Genomic DNA, 17301 nt, shown 5'->3' with positions numbered 1-17301 from the left:
TGAGACACCCTGCATATCAAAGAACCTTGCTAAGCTAAACACATCAAAAGCTGTCAGTAGCAACAAAAATTAATATGTGCTTCAAATTACTCTGGGCTGCTTTGAATGACCTGGACATTTGCAATTAGACATGAAGCTAAATTGGCTAGGGTCAATTTTAACAACGAATAGGAGTTACCGGTATGTTTGTGAACAACGTACTATACAAAACAAGCAATCAAACTCACTGTACTGCTTTATCAGTTGACCATCTTTTTTGATGTCCCATTGGAAGACAGTCTGAACAGATGATGCAAGATCGGGGTTGTTTGCAATCTTCTTTTCAAGAGACTCAAAAATAGCGTCACTCTTGAGACGCATAGATGACAATGCCTGAAATAAGCACAAAAGCAAGCACTGTTAAACAAACGGGCTCAGTATAAATTACCCTAATACCAGCTAATGCTGCAGACTCAATCAGAAACATTAGTGCCAGACAAAGGAATGGAATTTCTAATCAGAAAAATATTGGAAACAAACAAAGGAACTCCCAATTTAGAGTTTTAGGAAATATCGCAAGGGTATAGAAAAAATCGCGCTTCTCGGAAGCAACTATTTTAACATAAAGACTGCAAACTATGCACATACCATGCAACAGAATCAGCTGTAACTATGAAAAACACCTACCGCAGAAGGTGCAGTGGCCGCAGACTCTGGCTTTGATGGCGCAGAATCTTTTGGTGGCTTCAGCAGCTCTCTCAGCCTTTGCATCAGAAGAAGGTTGCCCTTGACTTTCAGCTTGCCTGTCATGAAAGCCTGTCAATAAAAGAGGGAACAAGGGTGCATTGCTGTGCATTGCTGCGACAATTGTAATTCTCATTCTTCACGGCTTGGTGATATCAGATCTCTGTACAGTATGGCCCACTGTTAAAGGGAACATGCAGTCACATGCCGTTGGCTTTCTGCGAGGCGCTGCTGCGGAAAGCCGGAAAGAATGCCGCGCTGATTATGGACCGGAGTTTCTTTCGGCATTCTGTCCCCTTGCACAGATCTCATTTATCACACCCACAACGCATCGATTACCTCTTCTCGCTGCTGAATTGGCTTTTTCCATTCTGTGGTCGCGTTTCGTCCCATCGGCCCTGTGGGCTTCCACTTAACGAAAGTGGTTAACTTAGATTAGTTTAGTTTGTGGTATTTAACGTCCTAAAGAGAATCAGACTATGAGGGATGCTGTAGTGGATAGCTCTGGAAATTTCGACCACCTGGGGTTATTTAACGTGCACTGACATCGCACAGCACACGGGCCTCTTGCATTTTGCCTCCATCGAAATGCGACCGCCGCGGCCGGGATTGAACCTGCGTCCTTTGGGTCAGCAGCAGAGCACCATAACCACTGAGCCATCGCGGCGGCTTTGAAATGAAGTGGGTTCGTATACAGCAGAATCTCGATAATACAAATCTCACAGTGCTGCGAAAAATGTCCATGTTACCCAAAACCGGACAAAACCGTCATGATGAAGCTTGGGAAATGTATTCACATAGATCTGTCCACAGCTGACAAGATTTATTTACAGCTGTGCACCAAGAGCTTGCAGTGTGCACCACAAAACTCGCGATCGTGGCGATGTCCAAGCTGTGCACCACTGCACAGTGATCGCAGTGAATATACTGCCCGACTGGTGATCACAGTACCTGCGATGTGAAGGCAGTGTTCAGCGCTCGCAGGAGTGGTCGCAGCTCCCGAGTTTGAAACATCCATCATTTTGCCCACTGTGCATAACATGCTTTGGTCAGGAAATTTTACAAATCCATATCATACCAAAATTCGTATCAGCCACGACTGTATCAAGAACCTATTGCAGCAGTTGTGGCATGCTATTACGTACTATCGGGGACAAAAGTTTGCGGGACGAGAGTTCTTGGAAAAACGTTTATTGTTACTCCCCCTTGCTGCACGGTCACCTGATATTGTATGAAGGTATTAAAAGCCTAAATTCTCCTTCCTCTGGTAACATTATCAGGCGACTGGGTAGCGAGGTGGAGCTGCAATAAAAGTTTTTCCAAGAACGCACGTCCCGCAAACTTTTGTCCTCGATAGTACATGCTTGCTGTCTGAAGTAGTAATACTAGAAAGCTGGAAACTAAGACTTCAGGGAGGCAGGGGATAGGCTACATAAGGTACTGGAGGAAGTGCAGGTAATTAAAGAGCTATTTACAGCTGTAATGCAGCCACAGCCGAACAAGAGAGTACACCGAGTTGCCTTCAGCAGGATAACAGCTGCAAGCACCTGCCCACACAAATAACTGAAGGTGCGCTGCACCAAACAATCTGCATGATGGTAAGTTGGTACGACATATGCAAAAAAAACTACAATGTCTTGAGATGTGCTTGGCGCAATAACCGAGAACAATGCGAAGGTTTGAACATGGTCAGGCTCAACTGCGTGCCTGCATCTACACAACTGCCTTGTTTGTCTGGAGCTCACCACATTGCTTCACGCAATGCACAGGTTCTAAAAGTAGCTGCACTAACCCTCTGAGGATCCAGCTGACCAACTGCCATGTTGAACATGTCATCATCTTCAATGGTGATGACACAGTTGGCCTTGTCACTGCCCTTTGGATGGCCCCTGTACACAGCACCCTTGCCATTCTTCAGATCCAATGCTGCCAAAGGTTGGAAAAAAAAATTACGAATTATCACACATCCACTCTGAAAACAAGAGCTAGAACTGCACAACCAGCTAGGAAACAGCGATTATTTCTTTAAAGGCCCCTTTTGTTGAAACTGGCCAAGCTTGCAATGACACAGCAATACATCAACAGCAGCATTGAATGGCTTCTAAATAGCTCCCACTAGTAGTGTAATAATGTCCAAACAAACTTGTCTGATACAAGGACTCCTGCCACCAAACATGAAAGAAAAAAGAACATGAAACAGAGCACATGATTTGAAGCAGTGGCAACCAACAGTAACAAAAAAGTGAAAAGATTACTCTCCCGGTCAGCGGCGCTTGCGTGCAACGTACATGTTCCATCACTGCAATGACTTAAACTTTACAAATGATGGCAGCTTTTGTTCCGGTGTACAACCTTTCTATGTGACACTTCTATGATGCAGGGAAGCCACCCTGGCTAGCGCTTGATCTGCCACCGCTGTGTGCTAGTGGTGCTTAGCACAGAAAGCAACCTAACTGGAGTTTGGCGTAGTGTTTTACAGCCTTCAGAATTATCACGAGCACCTTCAAAATGGAGCTACAACTCCGGAGGAGGTCTCTTTTTGCTCTCTAGCCGTCTTTCCACTGACTAAACTCCAGTGTCGTTGCGTGTGTTTCCCGCAAAATTCTATCTTGGGAATTTTGGCTACATTTAACTACTTCAAATTTTTTTACCCATTCACTGTGAAGCAATGGAAGCTCCTTGATAATAAAATCAGGCCTCAAACTATTTAAGCAAACCTGCTCATAGGGCAACAATAGGGCAACAATACTTGTAAGTTGTTAATCAGCTTACATTTGAGAATAAATGTGCACAGTGCCTCCAAACATTAGCATTTTTTTAGCTTGCTATATTTTGTACGTATTCTTGATATGGCCAAAGAATAAATATGAGCTGCTGTTATGCGCTCAGTTAAAAAAATTTGCAACTTTTCTATGACATTCTTCGGGCAGGTGTGTCAGTGAAGGCATGTTCGTCAAAAACTTACTCCAGACAGCTGCTGGCTTTCCCTTGACCAGAATGTTGTACTCATAGATGGCCTTGACTTTTGCGGCCAGCTCAGGCATGTCCTCCACACGAGCCTCCATTCCAGCAAACACAAGGTCTGTCTTCAGTTCCGGGCCAGACTGCAATATTCAACGAGAAATGAGGTGCACAACAAGGAAATCTGTTATCAAAACGTTTCAGAAAACTTGGTGCAATGAAACCTTCAAGCTGCCGTGCAGACTGGTAATGGTGAATATCTGGAGCTGCATGTCACAAGTGATGTAAAAAATCTGCCAAGGATTCAATTCTTAACGGTTTTTTACATGCAGTAACTCTTGGCAACTTTAGACAGAGGAAAGCATCATGAGACGAAGAAACAACAAGAATTAAAAGAAAAAGCCAACAACATGCAATAAACCTGTTTGCAAATAAAAATTTATTTCTAACTTTTTATTTTACCGGTATTTTTTATAACCGGTATTCAATACTGGTTATAGTGCAGTTTTGGAATCCACTCAGTGACTGCATGGAACAGCAAGTACGCTTCCCTACTTCGGCACTAGGGGCTCCTGAGGCGTGCCGCCGCTTACTCCACAACAAAAAAACAACAAACAAATTATGTGGCGACTGATGGTCCATCCGACAAAAATGAGAAAACAAATTGTTTCAGTGATTGCTGACACTCTGTTGCTTAGGTTAAGCTTTTTCGATTTTGCTTTGCAATTCACACACAAAGTCCGCTTTCACTGATCGAAGGCACTACTTCAAGCATGTTGTCTTCCATAATCAGCCAACTGGTTATGCTGCCACTTCTTGAAGGAACGGAAGTCATCACGTTGTCGGTACCATGCTTCCGTCTACCCCACACCTCATTCCACAATGAAATTGCTTCTATTGCACTGCTCCACTGCAGCGCTCCGTGCAGTATGCTAAATCAATTTTAAGCGTGCAGCAGACTTAGTGGGTTGCTCTTTGTTCAGTGATAAAGCGTCTTGAAAAGGAAAGCTGCCCACATGGCGTGTATTTTAACCTGAAAAAAACGTTTTTGTTATAGTGCGGACTTCTGCAGCCCCCGCGACATACGCTACAAGGTGCCTACACTGTACAATGAATGCACTTTCTGCAAGGCTTTGGTCTTGTTTTAAGAGTGAGCGTGCTTCCTCTATATCCCATGAGGATTCCTCAAACACAGGCAAGGCCACAGGAAGAGGTCAGCACAACATGGTTAGATAAAGGGAGCGAACATGACGCTACTAAGGCTAGAACATGCACAGTACTTTCATTCCATCCTGTCTAATTTAAGCCTGTGCAGCCTTACCTGCTGTGGACCACACACACACACAAAATTGTGCAAGCTTAGTATGCCGCTCTTATGAGTGTTTCCAGCACACATTCAAAATAAATTCCTGCCCACTTTCGATAAAGTTGTACATCTGGTTATGCACGAGGATTGGAACCAGAATTCGTTATTTGCAGCAGTCCTTCAGTGAAACTTTGGTAAACAGCAGTGCACACAAACAGATGCTGGGAAGATGCATCCCTGAACAATACCTCCAGAGAAGACCCAAGAGGAGGCTGAGGAGCTGCAGGTGGTGGTTGTGAAGCACTGTGAAGTTCAACACAGCCTCCAGAGATGATCTGCTTCTTTGATTCAGGCACCTACGGAGAAGAAAAATTATTTCATCAATCTCTGCGACCTCCTCATGTCACAAAAATAGTTTGCAAGCATGATATAAACTATAAAAACAAAATTATGGTTGACTTGCATAGTTAGACCAAATGTGAATTAGGTGTGCTAGCAGTTCAGTATTCCCTTCGGTTCCCATGTTCAGATCCAGAGTTCACAGATGGCAGTTGTTCGGGTGGCGGTAAAGGATTAATGTCCATATATGTGGAATTGGTCATTCTCTCTATTCATAGATCCCATGAGACTTCCTACCACTCCTGGAACAGTGGTGCAGTGGTCAAGTGATCCACTGCTGCCCTTCTATGGCAGGTGCTGCCATTGGTGGGACTTGGGTTGGGTTGCGACACAGGTTGTTCTTCCCAAGCAGCCTCTCAGATCAAATGAGCTGCCACCTGACATGGTGGCAGGTTGCTAGGTATACATACCTGGGCAGGTGAGCAGCCTGCCACAAAACGGGCTTCAGGCAAACAAACAGACAAACACACAAAGTCTAAATGCAGAGAATGGCTGCTATAAGTGGTAGCGAACTAGAAGAGCAAGAAAGGACCAACCGAACACTGGAAGATGATGCGGTTTCCCTCCTTCCACATCTCGGTTTGGATTGACTGGCCAGGTACAACAGGCCCCGTGAACCTTGCCTATGAAGAAGAGGATAACTCAGCTTTGGCGCGATTCAAGAGCACCTGACCATAAACGCTATCAACAGGTCAGCCTATTACCTTGATAGACTTGAATTTTTTCACATCGTTGTCTGCATACTGCTTGAGAATGTGGCGCGTCGCATAGCCAAATGAGCACAGTCCATGCATGATTGGCTGAGGGAAACCTGGAAATGTCCAGGTAACGCTTAAGATAGATGCAGTGAAGAATTAAGATCGTCGCTCTTCACACATTCATAATGGTGTGCTGTTTACACCTGCGACTGTGGGTTGCTTACTGCCAATCAAGAAGTGCTGTTAGCAGAAGGCACTAAGCAAATGTCAACCCTACACTTCCAGACTTAAAGGGACCCTGAAATGGTTCTGGTGGTCATATTCTAGTGCAATAGATGTGTAGAGGTGGTCTTCGCGAGTGTTTTGAGTCAAATTTAAAATCTCTGCATGGGCCTTATAATTTACAAATAATTTTTAAAATATTGCTGCTCTCAGTAGCTCGCAACCAAATTAGGGCGACACCTCACTGCGCGCTCTTAGCCACCCTTCCTCAATGATGCCAGAGGGCAATCTGAGCGAGCCTTCTAATCGGGCGTGCCCAAGTGGCGTGGGCAGGATGGGGCTAGATTGATCATGGAGAGGTACAGTTCCGACCTGTTTTCTTTTTTTTTTCTTTCTGGTGACTCAGTGTGTTGAGGGGGGAGAGGAAGAGCATTTTTAATTGCCCATATCTTCGATGTTAAGGAAACTAGCTTAAAAGTTTTGCAATGCGCTGACGAGTGATGGAATATCGGTCTCTCTTCCTAACCTCAGTAAATATCACTTCGTGGTCCCTTTAATAAATATGTACAAAACACATAAAGGCCCTAATCTGGTGGTTGGTGTCCACAGGAATATAGAAGAGGCACTGAAAATGCCAATTGAAATTTTGATCTAGGTATTACGCCTAACACCTCAATCTTCTGGAAAAAAAAAAAGACAAAATTTAAAAATATGAGCACACCCCCATTAACAAATCTGAACAGTCCCAGAACATATCTATGCACTGAGATTTAAATTAAAATGTCACCTGCCCCTTACTTTTGTGTTTAAAGGGCTAATTTATATTTTGGTATAATTTCTGCTGCAAAAGTACAATGCTGAAAAGGCATTGTTTAAAAACCTTAAAATTTTTCTTGGAATTTTCAAAAAAGCGCCAACTGAATATATCTAATTTCACTGTGCGATAAATTTTGGTTAGCCTCTACAAATTCAGTACACCGGAACCAGAAACATAAAAAATGCCGTGAAAAAGAATTAGTACTCTGGCAAGGGTAACCTCATGAGCCATTACGATGAGACATGTTGACAGTGAAAAATTAATGGTTCCCCATCAGTGCACTACGCGGAACCACAGCATTTACTCCCATGATGGGTGCACCCACTTTGATCGTGAAAATATACATTCTTTGCTGACATGTATTAAACACACAGTACAAATTTTCATGAAGTCTGCCATAAAAAAGTATACACTGCAGTCATAAAATTAAAAACCATTGTTAAGCAAGTGCCACTGAAGCACTCATGAAAACCAGCTATCAACATCTTTTAGAGATGAATACAACATCCCTCACCTCCAGCAGCTGAAAACATGGGGTCAATGTGAAGAGGGTTCTTGTCGCCACAAAGCCGATAGAGCGCAGCCTGGTTGATGGACGTTTTCTCCGAGACAACAGAGTCAGGCTTGCGACTTGGGATGGTGGCTAAGGGTCTTGCTTTGTCACTGGTTCGCTTGCCGCCAAAGTTTCCACTTCCAACAAAGAACGTTGACCACTGGGTGTGGATGATGCGCTCACCATGCTCATCAAAGGTATCCGCTGTATAGTGATGTCAGACGGTCAGCGTAAGTACCGTGATCAAAGGAATTATTAAATACGTACATAAAAAAACACTAATGCCCACTTTGAGTCTTGTAGGTTTTCAGTATGATGCAGCTACAACACTAGACATCACGACACCCATAGTTGAAAAGCAACTTCTGGAGAAGTCCTGTCATTGTGCTATTTTCATATGGTCCCAAAAATTGCGAACATTTTACAATTTTCTCGCAGCGCAGGGCACAAAATTCCGAGCAGTTCTTTCAAAGCCAATCTCACAGGCATTCCGGAACAATGACCTGAGCATGAACATGAAAAATCGGGAATGAATTAGAGCAAGTTAGAGGATGCTTACCATCTGCGATAACCACTGCTCCCGATCCTTTGTCAAGCACGTCGACGACACGGACTTCTGTTTTCAGAACGCCAGATGGTGGAATTGGACGAAGAAGCTCAAGGTACTGCTCCCCATGAAGCATCTAGGCAAGGCACAAGCAAGCCGAAATGGTATTAAACTTCTGTCTGTACTGAGCTCTGCCACACTGTCTTAGAAAAAAAGAAAAGAGAGACCTCGACTATCTCACCAGCTTTGTATGTGATGTTCCTCGACTCTGGCAGCACAGCCAATGGTATTTCGTTCACTATGCTTATTATAGTTTTCGATTTCAACACACACTTACCGTGGGAGTTGAAAATCCACACTGTACCTTCCCAGTCAGCACTCCTAATTGTCGCACCTTTTTTTTCCCACATGAAGCACAAACATAAAAAAGAGGGCACTTTCTAGCATTAATTTTTTTGGTTCCTCAAACAGAGGGTGCATTAAATGAAAATAAATCACTACTGCCCATCTGCCACAAAAAACAGCTATAAATTGATATCTAAATTAAAAAGAAGATCCCTTCTTCCAAACAGTACTCTGCCAGTACAGGCAATAGGGAGGAAATGTCAAGAGCTGATATGCACATCTTGATAACCAGGCAGCCCCAACCTGCCAATTTTAAACTGCCTTTGGTAAACAAAGGAAGATGAGTCATCACTGAAGGTGTTACCCTGGTAATCTACCTGACAGGCCACTCCAGTTGAGGGTGAAAACAATGAAGCAATGCACAGGCACGCAACATTCTTGGAAAGCACACACACACACAAGCAGGAACTGTGCGCACGAGATTCATTTCAAGAAACTTTGAGAACGCTTTTCTTGCACATAACCCCAATGCTGCATTTCACCAGAATATGAGCACATTCATCAGGATGATGATAAACTCCTCACAAAAACCTAATTCAGTTTTCAATGCTCTACAAAATGCTTGTTACAAGACAAACTGCAGCTGCAGATGAACTGTTAAGGGTTTTCTCGTAACTACATGCTAAGCATAGTGAATTGCTGGAGCGTCCAATATTCTATGGGCAGTAGTTAGTGTACACTAGATTAAGGCAAATCTGGTGCAGGCAAGTACAGTCATGCCTATCTAGATTATACTGCATGTAGCAGTCACAGGTAAGGTCGAAGTGTCATAGGGAATTGTGTTCATGGTCCGGATCACATCACAGGGTATGCTGTGAGCACCAGGCTACAGCAACCACAATTCTTGTTCCATTACACGATGAGAAGGTAAAGGAGATCACCATGGATGAACCACTGTGCTCCATGCCATCTCAGAAGGGCAAGTAGTTGCTGGGCCTCACCTTTGTCGGGTCAATGTTGAGCCGCCTCGTCTCTTCGTGCTGTGCAACTGAGCCAAAGACTGCCGGCATGGCTGGAATGACCCCAAATGATGGCAGCACACTGAAGTCCTCAGCTCCCTCATAAAGAAACTTCAGGTGATCCTTCTCCTGAGTTGACAGCCCCACTGCACAAGGGAGGAAAAAACAACCAATTCCTCATCATAACACAGAAAACAACTCATTCCTATGATGATGGTGCTAGGTTTTTTTATGGCGCAAGGACATCTAAGGCCAAAGAGCACCAAACACAAGGTTTTTGGTCGGCTCAGGCTAAAATATGTACAGATGTTAAAATGAACACCAGGTGTATAGGGTCTAAGAATAGTGAGTGTGTGCTTGATTATACTGTGTGAAGAGGGTGCATAAATCTGGTGGAATGTCCTAAAGTGATATATAGCGCATAAAAATTGTTTTAAGAGGACTTATATATAAAATACAAAGCCAGGTAGCCTCAACCACAGTTGTTGCTTGAGCAAGAAGAGCGAGGCGTCTGGCAGCTATGGGCAAGCTCAGCATTCTCCTTAGCAATGAGGAGGTGCTGAGGTTAATTTGAATATGAGATCTCTCGTAAGAAGCCTACATGACTTAAAAATTTAAGAACCCTATCCAATGAAAACACGCGGTGATCACCTCAAAATAAAGAAGGGTGCATTGGTATTTTAAATCCGTAAAGTTCAGGGACGTGATGTCGTATTTTTGTACAACTCATTCCTAATGGCTGCAGTTGGAAGGGTGCAAAGAAATTAAATAATGATTTCCTTGCTTAAATAAGTTGTTGTTGTTAGTGGCTATTTATTAATAACAAATAATAATAATAATAGAAGGAAAAGATAAAAGATGACTGCACCTAAAATTGGAACAACCGCATTGTTTAGAAGAGGCCTTGAACTATGCCTCATGCATGTCTAGTTAACACATTCAGCTGGTATAGCACGTTGCTATAAACATCTCAGTCAGGTTACAGGGCCCCAAGTAGCATGTAGCACTGTGACCAAAAACGAAAAACTGAAGAAATTAATCCACAGTGTTCTACTAAGACATGGATAAAAACCTAGGCAAGGCAAAGAGTAGAAGTAAACATGAAATAGCTGTGCATAAAGTAACAATCAACTCTTACGCTTAGTATATATTATAGTTCTATTCCACCAGTGCGACACCACGACTGAAACACTTCCCCAGCAGAATTTTATGCTCCAGGGATAAATACATTCCAAGTTTCACTGGAATACTAGCTTGTTTTATTACATTCTTGCTTTAAAATAAGATTGCTTCCAGCTCTAATCAATGTGCGCTTAAGTAAAGCTTACGGTAGTGAACAATAATGAAATTACATGTGGTATTGATGGATGCACAGGTTACACAACCCCTTCATTCACGTTTGTCTCTTAGTGCTTGCCATATTTTATTGATCAGCGTTACCTTCTTAATAATTTATTATTTTTTAATCTTTAATGTTCAGGAGCCCAGAATATCACAGCTGTTTAAGTGCAATGCACCAAACCTCCAGCTGAACATTTTTGAGACTAAAAAAACTCGTGCAACTTTTGAATAGCAAGCTGAAGTCACATGAAGTTCCTGTGCCAAACATTTGCAGCTCTCAATGTGAGCAGTTCATTAGAGGCAACAAATGAGCTTCAAAACACTGCATAATATATGCAGACATTTTCCGCATAGTTTATACAGTGAAACATCCATAATGCTGCTAAACTTCCATTTACATGATGCATGTTTCTGTAAGCATGCACTTGTTTTTTGTGCATACATTAAACATTTAACGAAAAAGATCCTTAAAAATTTTTCTTCATTTTTGGGTCTGGAGCACTTTTTGAAATGCTGCATTCCCATAAGAAGAGTCCCTGCCAACAATTCCATTCTTAAAAATATCTGCTGCATCAAATTCAGCACTAGGAAACAGGTCTGAATTCAAATGTTGTCCTTGCATAACAGGGCATAAATGCATAATGTAAACCTTGTGTGTGTTGAACCTACACAAGGATGAAAAGTAGCAAGTAGCACTGAAGAGCACAGCCAAAATTCGAAGATAAAAGATGAACACCGTCTTACCAGCAAGTGCATATAGGATGACTGTGTCAGGATTGTAAACAAACACAGAAGGGTCGTCAACAGGTGCTGCCGTGGACACAACAGGACTTGAGGGCGCCTGACCGGATAGGACTTCAATCAACGACTTGGTCTGGTCTGAAATTTGGTGTCAAGATCTCAGGGGTGTGCAGAATGTCACCAACATGAAGCCCATGCTGCTTATCGCTCAATGAAGTTTGTTCATGGTGAGGAGTTGCAAACACCGATGCATGAAGCTTTACCGATGCATGAAAGAAACAAGACAAGCATTCCGACCTAAAATTACCTACCATGGATAGAGGCCATTGGCTGTGCACTGGACATATCCGTAATCTGAGACCAACTGTCACGAACTGAAGATTTAAAAAAAAAGCACCATTTGATTACAGCGTCATGGCAGTTCACAATGCTGCTCGGAATGGCTGATCCTGTATCTGCAGAGCCTTACCTTTTTCAGGCGTCATCACGTCATCACCAAGGAAGGCTTTTCCGGCTGACCTGTACCACTGGTCTGCGAGAAAAAAAAACATCGCCAACTTTTTTCTTGTGAAGATCCAAACATGCTTTCACAAACTGTTGCTTCCAGTTAATTGATTAAAACTGAAAGGACAAACCTCACTTTCTGTTGTGTATTTTCTGGCAACTTGCCATCAGAGAATGGATTAGGCACAAACTGTTACACGATGCTGTAACCCATCGGTATGGCTATAAATATCAGAATTTTCTGTTTCCTCAGCCTTATTTTAACATCAAGAGAAAGAGAGAGGTTTATTCAGACAGAAGGGTAGAGAGGCCAGCATGAAGGATCATTATTTGTCATGCTACTATGTACAGAGGAAGGGGGAATGGAGAAGAAGGGTTACAATGGGTGAGAGATGCAAGTATACACACGCACATCAGGAGTGTGCCTAATCACAACCATAAGTTGGGGCCTGTGTAGTGCAAGAAATGAAGGAGCACCTGCGTTGCCTGGATTGCTGACCAAGTTTTTAGCCAAGCACTGAGTACAAGGAGGGCCTTGCATAAATCCCACGAAAACCACTCTAGCACCAAAAGTAATCAAGCAAGAAAAAAATCTAAATTAAAAAAAAATGTGCAAGACCACACAGACTCACATTTCCCAACGTAGCCGCCAGCTGCTTCAAAGACACCGCCGGTTTCAGGGCAACTGTCATGGCACAGCCATACAACAACTGGGCTCACAAAGGATGGCTTCAGCTTTTCAAACACCTCTGCATGGGCAAGGAATTCAAATTAAATGTGCGAACAGTACTTGTGAAACAGCAGATTCATGGCGGGTGCTGGTAAGCACAAGTGCAGTTGAAGAAACTGAAAACTGACTACGAGTGTGATGCAGGTACTAAAAAAAAAGTTTTTCTCTTGGGCTGATGAAGTCGGACCCGGAATTCACGAGTTTTGAGCAGAAGCAGAAATTTCGGTTTTGAACTAAAGGTAGAAGTTACATAACCAGAAGAGTGACAAAGTTTCAAAATAATGCACTGAACCAAATTCCACTAAAACCGCGCCGGCAGCACAGCTGGCTGCCAATCACAGTGGTGGCTGTTAAGACTGCACATGGAGCTGAGGCAAAAAAAGAAAAATAACGGATGATTTACCATGGTTAGGCCAAATGTGAATCAGGTACACTAGCACTTTAGTTTTTCACTTCGGTATTGGTTCGAGGCTCCATTTTCAAAGTCAATCAGGCTTCAGACAAAGGTTGGCGAAATCAGACTCTGCCTTAAGTGTATGCCGCAGTAACGTTATTGGGTTAATGCCCATATATGCGGAATTGATCATTCTCTAATTTACATTCATAGACCTCTGGGAGTCCTCATAGCACTCCTAGCAAAGTGGTGCAGCAGTTAAGAGATGAGCCACTGCTATGCGATAGCCGGTGCTGCCACCTAGTGGGGCTTGTGAGCCCCAAGTTGCTCTTTCCAACCCGCTCCGCCAGACAGAGGTGAAATCGGTGTGGGGGTCTAAGTGCTAGCATACTAAAAAAAGTTCTCACCTGGTGGAAAGATGTCTTCTGTGAGGCGAGACCCCGCCAGTGGCACAATGGTGTTGCATGCAATGTTGTACTTCTTCCCTTCAATGGCCAGGGTGTTGCTCAAGCCAAGCAGGGCAAGCTTGGCTTAAAAGAGTGACCAGAAGGTGGCAAGAAGAAAGAGGAACAGTCAGCACATCTTTCACAAACATCAAGTACACAGAAGAATAGGCAAATGTATCCTCTAAGTAATGCATAAATATTAAACGTAGTAAATTGTCCAAACACGAAGGAGACTCTCAGAATTAAATAAGCAACACATGCAGAATGAGCTGAATAAAAAGAATCTCCACCTGATCCATAGTTTGCTTGGCCAAAGTTTCCATAGATGCCGGCTCCTGAAGCTGTCATGATAACCCTGCAAACATTGTCAAATAAAAAGTTTGCCAAAAAATAACAGACATGATGCATGCAGGCCATTATTCTGCCAAAGCAATATGCAACCACCTGCGACAGGATGGAGACACGCTGAAAACCAACTAGGGTGGCAGGCACACAACAGTGATCCTCCAAGAAAACATTTAAAGGGATCCTAATAAAGTTGCGGTATGCCTGGGACGTTAAAGCACGCCGTTTCACGAATATTGTCCAGGAAGAATTTTTTTAATGCACTTTGTAGAAACAGTTATGTGCAGTCAAAATTTGAATTTCAGTGTCTTCACGCCTTTCCCTTTCCTCGCATCACTTATTGCACATTGGAAGGTTGACGCTCCTCCGCCGGCCCCACCTCCGGGGGAGAGCTTCCTGACCCGCCGGAGCTACGCGGCTTAATGGCCATGGCTTTGGTAGCTGCCTGACGTTTGAAAGAATCTAGCCAATAGCCATCTCTCAACATGTATACGTAGATGCGAGTGACGGAGGAGGGTGCGAGCACGAAAAAGTCGCCGGGAAGGGCTCGCCAACTTTCGCGCGTGGTTGTGGGTTCTCTGCTGCGAGTAGAGGCATATTACTTGGCTCAGGTGTTCATGACAACACAATGCAGTGATTGAGCAAGTTGATGTCCTCTCCTCGGAAGGTTTTTCAGAGCCCCTTTAAAGTGCAGCCTAGGTGCACACTGTAGCAATGCCTAGACTGCTACCATATAAGGCACGGATTGACCCTCTGAGGTATTTGCAAACTTCTGCATAGACTGTGAGCTCCAGTGTATATGCCTGTTTGTTTAAACTGCCAAAGCTTAATTTTGGGAACATGTCGCCATGCTTTGGTTAAAATACAGTCAGCAGAAAAAATATACAAGATGCAATTGCACAGACGAAAATTTAATTTGGAGCAGTCACGCAAGCTAGTCACCTGAAATGCCTGCTAGTTCGAGGGGATGTGCACAGTCCATCTGCCCATAACAATGCCAGGCAATTTGAATGCAAGGCTGTGCTATTGCGCTACATGACAATATACCTATGTAGAATATTAATATGCTGATAGCCCAGGCCTGAACAGTTTCTTCTTATAAAGGAAATGAAAACAAGCACAGAAATACAGCTGTGAAAAACGCCACAAAAAGTAATTGACGCATTACAGTCACACCACTGGCATGACTATTTTTTGCGTCGTGCAGCGTACTATGGATTTCAGTAAAGTTGAAATCTGGATGAGTTGGCACGTATTCATAGTGCATCAACAGCACATCAAACACGGGGAGGTACACACGGTCAGCAGAAGAAGTATACAGTATACAGGATGTGCGGGACAACAAAGTAGGGTATCTCGCCTCCCACGTGACATTGACAATCATTTCGGCTGTGTTTGGTTTTGTTTTCCACTGTAATGTATATGTGTTCCATTTCTTCAATAAATTCAGTTAGCACTTGTCTGGGTTCCCAGCCTGTCCTACCCTTGATGTTCTGTGGACACGCTATGAATACCATGAATTCATGCAACAGATTATAGATTCACAATTTTATATAAAGGAAGAGTGCAATTACTTTCCATAGCCTTGCTTCCTGAAATAGGGCCAAGCTGCCTTGGTGACCAGGAATGAGCCTCTCAGGTGTACACGGTGGATCAGGTCTACAAAGTACAAAGCATGCTACTGTGAAATAGGCAGCTTTTATGACTAAGGAGTGCAGTATGCTGGCACAGACAATCTTTAGCTCACCAAATTCCTCAGGAGTCATATTGACGAATGCCTTATCACGCAAAATTCCCGCATTATTTATCAAGATATCTGAAATGAAAAAAAGAAAGGTAAGGGACTATGTGCTGCCAACACTAAACAAAGCAAGCATCTGCACATGCAACGTTTCACAGTGACTTAGCTTCACGCTTGAAAGTAACCAACACTTTTGGCAAGTCATGCATGGAGAAGACAAAGCAAACGATGAAACTAACCAACGCGGCCAAATTTGTCGATTGCAGTCTTGATGATCTTGTCGCCTTCTTCAACAGAATCTGTGATGGGGAAGAAAATAAAATGTTGGAATGCACAACATCTTTTCTCTCTCTGTCTAGTACTAGTTTATGCAATGACTGAAATCAAAGCTTACTGTAGTCAGCAACTGCTTGTCCCCCTTTCGCCTTAATTTCTGCAACAACTTTGTCAGCAGCAGAACTGGATTTTCCTTCACCACTCCGAGATCCTCCCAAGTCATTGACTGAAGAAACAATATTATCGCAATTAAAACTCTGCAGTGGAGTACTACGAAACATTCACACAAAAAGGTGGCAGAACTAAGCAAAAAAGAAACAAAGTTACCGGATTTAATAAGCTTAACAGACAACATGATCTAAATATGCATGATGCCAATTTCGTTGCCATGATTAACAGCCAGGTTCTTTTTTTGGCAGCACTAAGATAATTACTAACCTCCTCATCAGAGTGAAAATCATAGGAAAGATTAGTAGAATTATTTTAAATCTAAATATAAAGTCAGAGATAAATAATGTAAAATAGTTTGCTAACAATTTTTGCTTTTCTATGAGGTCAAAATAAAAAAAGCCCACTGACAAATCAGCTGCTGGAAATGACAACTTTTGACAGAAATAAGTATCACTATCCTCTGTAGAGAGGAATGAATAAGCAAGCCTTTACTCGGAAGAAAATCAATAGCCTTGTGGCATATTCATCAGAGGTTAAGGAAAAAAAGAGAACAGAGTATAAAGAATAATAATGAAATTAAATAAACACACAACAATGCAAAAGACAATAGGTTACACATGCAATGCAATAACTCGGGTAAGCTGCATGTGGGTAGATGCACATAGATGCAGTTATCAGCATACAACGGAAAGAAAGAAAGAAAGAAAGAAAGAAAGAAAGAAAGAAAGAAAGAAAGAAAGAAAGAAAGAAAGAAAGAAAGAAAGAAAGAAAGAAAGAAAGAAAGAAAGAAAGAAAGAAAGAAAGAAAGAAAGAAAGAAAGAAAGAAAGAAAGAAAGAAAGAAAGAAAGAAAGAAAAGAAACAGATTTCCTTCCTTCCTGAGACAAAGGCACCTAAGCAAAGAGTCTGGCAATTCTTTTGTTGCAGGTAGTTCCTCCTAAGGGAGCAACAGTTGACGAAAGTGTGGATGAGGAAAGCAAAAGACAAGAAGAAAAGTTGCCCCCCTTGGTAGGCGCCCAAGGAC

The 17301-nt window shown here is 42.8% G+C and overlaps 1 protein-coding gene across 1 annotated transcript in view; it reads right to left on the bottom strand.

Moving 5' to 3' along the window:
- The window catches only part of Mfe2 (peroxisomal Multifunctional enzyme type 2), a 32578-nt gene that overhangs the window by 13019 nt on the left and 2258 nt on the right, over positions 1 to 17301 (bottom strand). Inside the window, exons 3-22 of the mRNA XM_077658347.1 lie at positions 16227 to 16334; positions 16072 to 16131; positions 15839 to 15907; positions 15666 to 15750; positions 14037 to 14101; positions 13708 to 13830; positions 12809 to 12925; positions 12142 to 12204; positions 11984 to 12046; positions 11676 to 11810; positions 9573 to 9736; positions 8239 to 8362; positions 7641 to 7883; positions 6094 to 6200; positions 5926 to 6012; positions 5239 to 5346; positions 3689 to 3827; positions 2516 to 2649; positions 667 to 795; positions 228 to 372 (exon numbers count right to left, since the gene is read on the bottom strand). Of these exons, the coding sequence (XP_077514473.1) occupies positions 228 to 372; positions 667 to 795; positions 2516 to 2649; positions 3689 to 3827; positions 5239 to 5346; positions 5926 to 6012; positions 6094 to 6200; positions 7641 to 7883; positions 8239 to 8362; positions 9573 to 9736; positions 11676 to 11810; positions 11984 to 12046; positions 12142 to 12204; positions 12809 to 12925; positions 13708 to 13830; positions 14037 to 14101; positions 15666 to 15750; positions 15839 to 15907; positions 16072 to 16131; positions 16227 to 16334 (2268 nt within the window). The remainder of the gene's footprint in view (positions 1 to 227; positions 373 to 666; positions 796 to 2515; positions 2650 to 3688; positions 3828 to 5238; positions 5347 to 5925; positions 6013 to 6093; positions 6201 to 7640; positions 7884 to 8238; positions 8363 to 9572; positions 9737 to 11675; positions 11811 to 11983; positions 12047 to 12141; positions 12205 to 12808; positions 12926 to 13707; positions 13831 to 14036; positions 14102 to 15665; positions 15751 to 15838; positions 15908 to 16071; positions 16132 to 16226; positions 16335 to 17301) is intronic.

The sequence above is a fragment of the Amblyomma americanum genome, chromosome 3, assembly GCF_052857255.1.
Source record: "Amblyomma americanum isolate KBUSLIRL-KWMA chromosome 3, ASM5285725v1, whole genome shotgun sequence".
Classification (NCBI taxonomy): Eukaryota; Metazoa; Arthropoda; class Arachnida; order Ixodida; family Ixodidae; genus Amblyomma; species Amblyomma americanum.
This window is presented reverse-complemented; position numbering and strand designations above follow the sequence as displayed.